This window comes from Arachis hypogaea, chromosome 16 (genome assembly GCF_003086295.3).
Source record: "Arachis hypogaea cultivar Tifrunner chromosome 16, arahy.Tifrunner.gnm2.J5K5, whole genome shotgun sequence".
Classification (NCBI taxonomy): domain Eukaryota; kingdom Viridiplantae; phylum Streptophyta; class Magnoliopsida; order Fabales; family Fabaceae; genus Arachis; species Arachis hypogaea.
In genome coordinates, this window is record NC_092051.1 from 15,304,983 (window position 1) to 15,314,331 (window position 9,349).

The following is a 9,349-nucleotide window of genomic DNA, read 5'->3' on the forward strand; positions in this document are numbered from 1 at the left end:
CGGCCATCTTTACAATCCCTTGAAACATTAGAAATTTTAGTTAGCAGCATTCAGGTAAATAAAATACACCCAAGATATTTTGTTCACTTACCATATGTTCCTCCATTTCTGCCCTCATTCTTTCGACCAACTGCTCCCTAGTCCAGTTGGCAATCCAGGGTTCTTGAGGTCTTTCTGCCCTCTTCTTGTCTTTATTTTTTTATAGATGAAAGTAAACTATCATCAGGGCAAATAGGCAACCGTTAATTGCCTTTTTCTTTTTCAGATTATAATCTGTTATGCCCTTGATGATAAAATTCAAAACATGTGCTCCCCAGTTCCGCTCTGTTATTGTGTCCATCTCGAAAATTGGTGCCAGGTGCACAGGTGAGATTTTGTTTATTGTTGTTAGTAACAGGAACGCCATATGTATATAGAGGATGAAAATCCTCTTGAACATGAGGCGATCCTGTTCATTATCAATGCCAATAGCCATCATCTCATATGTCAGATTTTTGAGGGTCTTACCCTGGAATCTTCTAAAAATTTGTTTGTCATCTTCAGAAAGATCCTTATAATTGACTTTCTGAGGAAATAGATCTTCTACAAAAAGAAAAATAACATAGTATAAAAATCAGTTCAAATACACCCAAGCATCAATTGAAATACACCTGAATATGGCTCATATACACCTATGTTTGTAGCGAGTTACCTGACGCGTTGATGCCAAGCGCAGCCCCTATTATTTTTGGTCTTACTTTAAAGAACCGTAGCCGGTTTCGAGTCTGTTTTCCCTAATTTAAAGGAGTTAGCCAACTCCCTTAATATTTGGTGATGCACCCTTAGCGGCAGGATGTGCATCAGGCCACCAAATCCCAAATCCCTAACAATTGTTTTCTTCTCCTCGCTCATATTTCTGAATTTCTCACTCAACAAATGGGTTGCACACTTAAGGTCTTTGGTTTGCTGTAAACAAAGCAAAATTATAGTCAGATATATTTTCTATTATATAAAACTGATTTCATCTAAGACATATATTTGTTCTTACATTTTTTCCAGCTTGGTTTCTGCCTGCCATTTTTTCTGAAATAGAAAATACACCCATAGATATCAGTCAGATACACCCATAGATATCAGTCACATATCACTCAAACATGCATAAATATACAAGGTCAAGCAATATACACCCATGGACAAGCAAATATTAGAACAGTTGCAACTGTTGACTATATTACAGTATATCAGTTTAGAAATATACACCCAACAAATTACTCCATATACACCTACCAAATTACGCAATATACTCCCAAAAATCAGTTACGAAAAGAACTAGAACAAGAAGAACAGTAACACCTAGAACAACTAAGAAGAACAGTAAAACCTAGAACCAAGAAGAACAGTAAAACCTAGAACAAGTAGAATATTAAAAACAGTAAAATGAGACCTAGAACAAGAAGAACAGTAAAACCTAGAAGAATGTAGAAGAACAGTAAAAGCTAGTTCTTCGATTTTGAAATGTGGAAAATATACAAGATGAGTAAAATAGTAACGTACCTTTAGTAATATATCTTCGTTTTTTCTGGAGATTGTTGATGGAGAATTCTATCTTGTGTTGATGGAGAGTTCTAATCTTCCCGATGAGTTCTATCTCTGCAGTTTGCAATGTTGCTCGAAAATGGACGGTTTTTATTTTCTTCGAAGAAGGAGAAGTGGAAGAGTGCGCCATAACGAGCGCTTTTTGCGAAGCGCAACTGTTGAGTTGCGCGCGTGTAAATGACGCTCCATCAAAGTGAGTGAGTGCGCGTGTATTTTTGATGGGCTGGGCCAACTTGTAACACTTGTAGGCCGTTTTTGCTTGTATGTGTAGCAGGCCCGATTTTTAATACTTATCACCGTAAAATTTGTAACCACTTTTATTTTTTGCAAACCAAACCATAAATTTTGTAACAACTTTTTGTGTACTAATTTTTAAAAAATCAGTGAAGTTTTTAAAATCAATTAAACTCATTTCAATTATTTTTTTTATTCAAAATATTTAAAACTCATGTCAAAAACACATCTAAAATTAAATAAACAACATAAACACATTTAAAATTATATATTAGCACATCCAAAACTCATGTAAACAAACTTCTATATGTACATAAGAACATAATAAATAACATAAACACATCTAATATTATAAGAATGCACTCTAAATATTTTATCAACACATCCAAAATTCATGTAAAAAACTTATATATATACATAAGATCATAATGAACAACATAAACACATCCAAAATTAAGTATTGACACATCTAAATTAAGTTAACATTACAGCTCCCAAATCAAATATATGAGTGCAAAAAAAATTATAATCACAAACACATTTAAAAAAATAAAACATAGACATATTCAATATTATACATAAACTGAAAAAAATAGAACCTTTTATTAAACAAAAAAAAGGATAACATATCTTCATGAATGAATTCAACCAAATTTTTTTAGAATTTTGCAAGCAGAACTACCAGAGATAGAGAAAAAGTGCGACGTGGAGGAGACCAGGGACGGGGAGGAGACCAGGGATGGAGGAGGTGCGCGTCGAGGAAGAGCGCGTTGCTGAAGGAGGAGATCTCACAAATGAGAAGGGGAAAGCGCCGCAGTTCTGGATCTTTACAGAAGGAAGATTTTACTAGTGATGAAAATCTGATTTGGAATATTTAGGATCTTATTTGGGATTTGTTAAGATTTATAAGATTTAAATCTAAAATTTGATTTTGAATTTTAGTTAATCTGTTTTTGTAGACTTGTATTTAAATTAAAAAAAATAATAAATCTATTTTGATGTGTTTGTTTTAATTTTTTTAAATTAATATAATAAAAAGGTTAATGAAGGACGGGAAAGATTTGGATTCTCTAAAATTTGAATTTCACTTTAAAGAGTAAAGTGTGATCTCTCACCATTTATTTTATAGGTGGGACCAAAAAAAAATATGAGAGAGAAATCATTTAAGTGTGAGAGATCACACTTTATCCTCTAAAGTAAAAATTTAAAATTTAGAGTATCCAAATTCAATTTAAAGGATACCTAGTTGAAACGATATTAAATTGATGTTGGAGGACGTTGTTGTTGTAGTAGTAGTTTTTCTCAATGTTCTGAAAACCAGACTGAACCGACCAGTTTGACCAAGTTAATCGAGTCTGACCAGTCCGATTGATCCCTAAGACCGTTCTACAAAAATTGGTGGTTAATCGGTAATCTGACCGAACCGACCAGGTTCTCTAAAAATCCGGTTTTGCCATTTTCATCAGAAACGGCGTCGTTTTTTACGCTAAAAGGAAGGATTCGGCTTCACTAACCGAAAAAGTACCCATTCGAGAGATAACAGATGTGATATAACCACTGTAATCTTCAGCCAATCCATCCATGATTGCTTGAATATGATCATCTTCTTGTAACTCATAACCAATTGCAAACGGTGAATCAACCAGATATCTAATTTTTGCCAAATAATCAGTAATAGTACCTGTCTTCTTTACTGATTTTAGCTGTGATTTGAGACTTTGAACCTTTGTTTTTGATGTTGTATTGAAATGATTGATGATTATATTCCAGGCTTCATAAAATCTTTGACAATTAAGAATCTTGTTCTTGAATGTAGTTCCAATGGAGGCAAGGAGCCAAGTGGCTAAAGCCAAATCATTTTGGCGCCATTCCTTGTATTCGGTAGTTTCTTGAGGTTGATCTTGCAAAGAGGATGAATCTGTAGGTGCCTCAGTTGATTTTGCAGCAGCATCGGGCTTCGATTTGGGAGATTCATACCGCGTAGGGATTTTTGAAGGGTCAAGGTGATGCTCCATTCCCAGAGTCTGAATCGTTAGCCACACCATGTGACGCGATGTGCTGAAGGTGTTATGTTCAAGTTTCTCAGAAATAGGAACAAGAGCTGGTTTGGTAGATTGATTCCCAGCAACAATCAGTGCCATGATTGAGAGAAAGGAAGAACGAAGAAGCCCGAACAAAAGAAGCAAGAATGGATAAATGGGAGGGGGGGGGGGGGGGCAAGAGGATTCAAGATCTGGCTCTTGATACCATGTGATGAGCAAAGCAAGAGGGGAAGAAGACTAAACTGAAGTTTATTCCTTTGTGTTAGTTAACTTTACAGAGATACAAACTACTCCTATTTATACATAAAGCTAACACTCTTATCTTAACTAATTAACCCTTATCATTGGTTCATACCCTTAATACTCACACTGCAGTTTTTGAGCAAATATCGGATACCACACCCAGGAAGAGTTGGAGGAAGGTTTTTCATTCAGAAGATGATGCCTATGATGTTGAGTTGGGTCTTAGGTGGCAATAGGTAATAACGAAAGCATACATTTCTTTGCGTAATTTGTCATTAGTTTCTTTTCCATCGTTGTTATACCTGGAGTTGTTCTTTCTCCAATCCAGTCCACTCATTCAAGATAAAATATGAGACAAAGGATTACTTGGAAAAGGGTAAGTTGAAGAAATTGATAATACTGAAAAGCAATTTTCAGGTTTTGTTTGGAGACAATAAGAATTGAAACATGTCTTGCAATTTTTCTTTTATCATTTATTTGCAACATGAAGATGATGCTACTTTTGCAGCTCCAAGCTTGAAGGTAGACCAGTATGTTGCAGGCTCTCAGACAAAGTATGCCACTCAAATACAGTTTCCTTTATACTTTGTTACTAAGAAGAAATTAATGACACACCTGGACTATTCTATTGATTATGTCTATCAGAGTGTGGTATGGATTCTAATAGGCATTTGATTTGGTTATGTATGAAGGCAAATGACCAGTTACACACATGGTTCGTAGAGGATGATGCTCTTGAGCGTACTATTAATGGAGAGTTAGGGATGGCAACGGGTCCCCATGGGGGCGGGGACATGCCCCCCGCCCCCCGCCCCCGCCTCCACAATCTGTCCCCGTCCCTGCCCCGTCCCTGCAGCGGTAACGGGGACCCCGTATCCGCCGGGGACTTAGGTCCCACGGATATCCGCGGATATTTAAAAGAAATTAAAAAAATAAAGAAAAAATAGGAAAAACTTGAAGAAAAAAAGACAATCATCAATGAAAAATTCAAACCTTCAGTTATCTATTATCGCATATCCTCAATCAAATTAACCAAATTTCTTTTAGCCACTACAAAATTGATTGACTAACAAATACTATAGATTCAATTAAACAAACTCATATGAGGCATAATGACAGACAAAAAATTCCATCATTAACACAGAGGCAGCAACTAATGCAAAATCACAGAGGCTAACTTAGAAAATCACAGAAAATCTCAACAATGCCATAGTAATTAATAAATGTTTAAGGTAAATAAAAATTACAGAAATCAAAGAGGCTGAGTTAGTGGAAGGAATGGCGGCCATGGCGACCAACAGCGGCGACGAAGACTGAACTGCAACAAACACGATTTTGCCTCCAACGATCTTTCTGAACGGCGACGAAGATAACCTCTTCTAACGCGACGAAAACGGTGACGATTCTGCTTCTCACTCGACGAAGACGGCAACGCGCCAACGCTTCTGCCTTTGACGATTCTCCTCGGGCTGGGTTAGGCACGCGATGGGCACAACGGCGATGTTCTCGGCCAGATTTCTCAGATGCAGGACGATGGTTCTGCGGTGATTTTGAGAATGAGAGGAGAGAAGCGGTGAGAAAGGGAAACACGGCAGTGAGGGGGACGAAGGTGGCAAACCACGGTGAGAGGAGAGGTGGAGACTGGAGAGGATTTACGAATTTGAGAAGAGAGGCTTAGAGAAAGTGACGGCACTGAGGGAATGAAATTGGGATTTACGGTTTCACTTTCATACATTCATGTGAAACTAATATATATATAAGGGTATTTTTGTCATTTTGTATATACGGGTATTACACGGATATTTCCGGGGCGGGGACTTCAATCCCTGCCCCCGCCCCGTTTATTTAACGGGTCCCCGCCCCCGTTTCCGCGGGGTAAAATTCCTCCCCAAATTCATTTCCCGGCAGGTAAATCCCCGCGGATACCCGCCCCGCCGGGGAAAATTGCCATGCCTATGGAGAGTAAGTCTATGACCCCATATGAATTTATTTACTAATATCATGCTTAGCACATTGGTCTCATAACTAAGAACCTGATTCCAGTTATGGTAAATAGATAAAGTAGAAGTCTGTGAAGAATGGAGGATAGGAACAGAGGAGTTAGCTCCCTTTTCATCATTTAGGCAGTTAACAACAACTGTTACTGATTTATCGGTGGTTTTTATTACCATGCGGAGATGAAGGAGGTTATTTGAATCCCATAAGTTTAATTCAAGATGAGATGAAACCCTGCATAATCGGGTATGCTTTCAATTCCATCTTCTCTATAATTTAGAGGCTAATAATTATGAAATGTACTTTCTATGCATTGGATTCTGGACAAAAGAGGAAACAATTAATTAGGATGTGACTATGTATGTACCTAACACATTTTGCATGTGGTTTCAAAGATCGAACTAATTCTTTATAATATGTTTTCATGATTTTAGGAACACGCAAAAAGATTACCCGGGCATTTCAATTACAATACCCTTACCTGAGGTAACAGAATTTTTCATGAACTGAATTAAAACAATGATCTTGAAAATGACCAACCAAGCTTCTGTCTATAAGGTCTCTGAGATGCATGCTCAATTTCACTATAAGGATGGTGCATTTTTCTTGACCGATCTGCGTAGTGTTCATGGCACCTGGATCACTAAGTAAGTAAAACAAACTTGAGGTTATTAAGTTTCAAGTTCTTGAAAATCTAAATCCAATTCAATTTGTATAAATGCCAAAATAATTTCAGCAATGAAGGAAGGCGATACCGGATACCTCCAAATGATCAAGCTCGTGTGCGCCCATCAGATGTGATTGATTTTGGTTCACAAAAGGTGATCAATAATGATACCTACGTTCTGTTGTAGATTATACTATAGACTATAGTACACTACACACTATAAATAAATGCCTTAAGAAGTAGTTGCATTATTTACACTGAACTATAGAGCTAATAATACTCATACACACTTGATTTTGGTTACATTGTTCATGCTTCAAATTTTGCAGGCTTCATTTCGAGTTAAGGTGATAAGATCTACTCCAAGAGCGTCCCAAAACGAAGGGGCGCCAATATACCAACAAGTATGATTCTGTTTATATACAAATACATATCTATGTTTATAACATGTTCATGTTAATTAATTAGGATATGAACATGAAAATGCTACAAACAACTCTTTTGATTTTCATTTACAGAAATAAATTATACAAAATTACTTGATACGAGGAAAGAAAAATTAAATTGTGATAGATATCTTTTTACTCTTGTGGATTGATTTCTTCTTGTGTTTCAAGTATGCATGGTTCCTCAACTTACTTTTGTCGGCAATATAATTGTTTCTTATATCATGAGCAAATCTTGCAAGTAAGGTTCACATACCATAATTGAATAGAGACACATGTAGTACCATGCATGAGATGAGATGTCGTTGTTTATTATTAATTTTTTTATCGTACTTATTGTATAAAATTAAAGCAGGATTATATTTCACTTGAATAAACGGGTTGGGTACTAATAATTAGGTTTTTTTACCTAAATGCGCATGTAAAATACATTAATTCCCAAAATGCGCATGGTTTAAAATTTTTCTGAAAATACGCACGGCCAACTCGCAGGGATCACACACGAAATAGAAATAGAAGGCATATCATGGAGGGGGCCCGCGAAATGGGTTCATGCGACATGACACAAGCCATTTCAATTGTATCATCCACGAAATGAGTCACCTCAACTATGGCATACACGAGATGTACCATTTCACTCATGACACCCACGAATTGCATCACTTCACGTATGATACACACACGAAATGGAAATGGAGTAGTTCTTTCTTTGATAATAAATCGTTTTAAATTAAATTAATTTACTCTTACTATATAAATCGTTTTATCTTAAATTGGTTTAATAGAAAACCGACATTTCATTATAAATCAATTTATACAAAATCGATTTATTAGGAGTTCCTACTTCTATAAGCACTTTTATAAAATTTAAAATTTTTATTATACAAATAAAATTACGTGATTTTTACATATGTTCTTAATGCCGCTCACCATAGTAAAAAATATGAACTTATACAAATTTAATAATATTTTTATTTACAAATTTCAACAAATACTTAATTATATATTATAATTATGCATGAACTAGTTTAAGATGACTGTAAAAGAATGGGAGAAAGGGAGCAAGATTGATTTAAATAATTAAGAGAGAATTTTATCATCAAAATTGTTCTTATCTAGATCACTTCTTAATATTATTAATATGGAAATTTATTTTTAAAAACTAACCTATTTAAGTTAATTATTCTTAACCTTAAGCCAAGATTAAACCACCAAAAATAATTTAGTGGCGAGAAATTTAGGTAATATATACGAGTTCTTAGATAATATTGTTCTAAGTAGGAAATATTATTTTCCTCAAATTAAAATATATATGAGGTCTTAAATCTTAAATTAAATTATTGTTATAAGCAATAAATATTATTTCCCTAGTCTTGAATATAATTAATAAGAATAACTTTGTACATTTGACCACTTAAAAATGTTTTCTAGAAAATATGTGTTCTTAATTAAATTATACAATTAGTCTTTTCTCTATTTTTATTTTCTTAATTTTATGATTTTCTAATAAAACTTCAAAATTTTATAATTTTTATATAAACTTTTATTTAAAAATAATTTTATAATTCTGAACTCAGCCGTACATCCATTTTGCTTATGCCAGCCGTGAGTTCCTCCCTCCATTTCGCTGCTGCCCTCATGGAAATGGGATATCCATTTCGTGTGTGGTTAGCATGACATGGCATGCCCATTTCGTGGGCACCATAAATGAAATGGAGTTTCATTTCCATTTCACGGGCAGAGGCCACAAAATGGCGATGCGCATTTACAGAAAGATTTCCAGCCATGCGCATTTTGGGAATTAATGTTTTTCAGGTGCGCATTTAGATAAAAAAGCCTAATAATTACCATGCTTAAATTTATGTTTGAAAATACGGAATCATGATTGTATACATATTACTTATTACTAATAAACGAATAAATATAACATTATTGTATACTTATTACTTAAATTTATGTTTGAAAATACAGAATCATAAGGTTTTTTAAGTTTTCTAACAACAATCATTCTCTTATGCTCACAGTCAGAGTGTGGGTGTATGTCAGGTCTCAGGTGAATGTTGAGCCTCACAAACTCTTCTCTTTTCGGTAAATTTAAAGATCTGCAAACCAATTATAACATGTCCATACCACTTATAATTTCTACT

At 35.0% G+C, this 9,349-nt stretch overlaps 1 protein-coding gene across 4 annotated transcripts; it reads left to right on the plus strand.

Moving 5' to 3' along the window:
- The first annotated feature begins 2,905 nt into the window (after positions 1-2,905).
- Positions 2,906-7,328, plus strand: LOC112758437 (zeaxanthin epoxidase, chloroplastic-like). 4 transcript variants are annotated; one of them, XM_072219883.1, is made up of 10 exons: positions 2,906-4,112; positions 4,227-4,330; positions 4,423-4,470; positions 4,603-4,648; positions 4,787-4,851; positions 6,151-6,335; positions 6,524-6,575; positions 6,648-6,736; positions 6,826-6,910; positions 7,086-7,328. In XM_072219883.1, exons 6-10 carry the CDS (start codon positions 6,316-6,318, stop codon positions 7,164-7,166), a joined length of 327 nt encoding a protein of 108 aa, XP_072075984.1. In that variant the 5' UTR covers positions 2,906-4,112; positions 4,227-4,330; positions 4,423-4,470; positions 4,603-4,648; positions 4,787-4,851; positions 6,151-6,315; the 3' UTR covers positions 7,167-7,328. The 4 variants fall into 4 exon arrangements, with proteins under 4 accessions (XP_072075984.1, XP_072075983.1, XP_072075982.1 ...); XM_072219882.1 differs by having other exon boundaries at positions 2,906-4,330; XM_072219881.1 differs by lacking the exon at positions 4,423-4,470 and having other exon boundaries at positions 2,906-4,330.
- The last annotated feature ends 2,021 nt before the right edge of the window (positions 7,329-9,349 follow it).

Coding starts and splice junctions, on each gene's coding strand:
- LOC112758437 (XM_072219882.1), top strand. CDS start 6,316: ATGAAACCCTGCATAATCGG. Junction 6,336..6,523: donor ATGAAACCCTGCATAATCGG/GTATGCTTTCAA, acceptor TCATGATTTTAG/GAACACGCAAAAAGATTACC. Junction 6,911..7,085: donor TTGATTTTGGTTCACAAAAG/GTGATCAATAAT, acceptor CAAATTTTGCAG/GCTTCATTTCGAGTTAAGGT.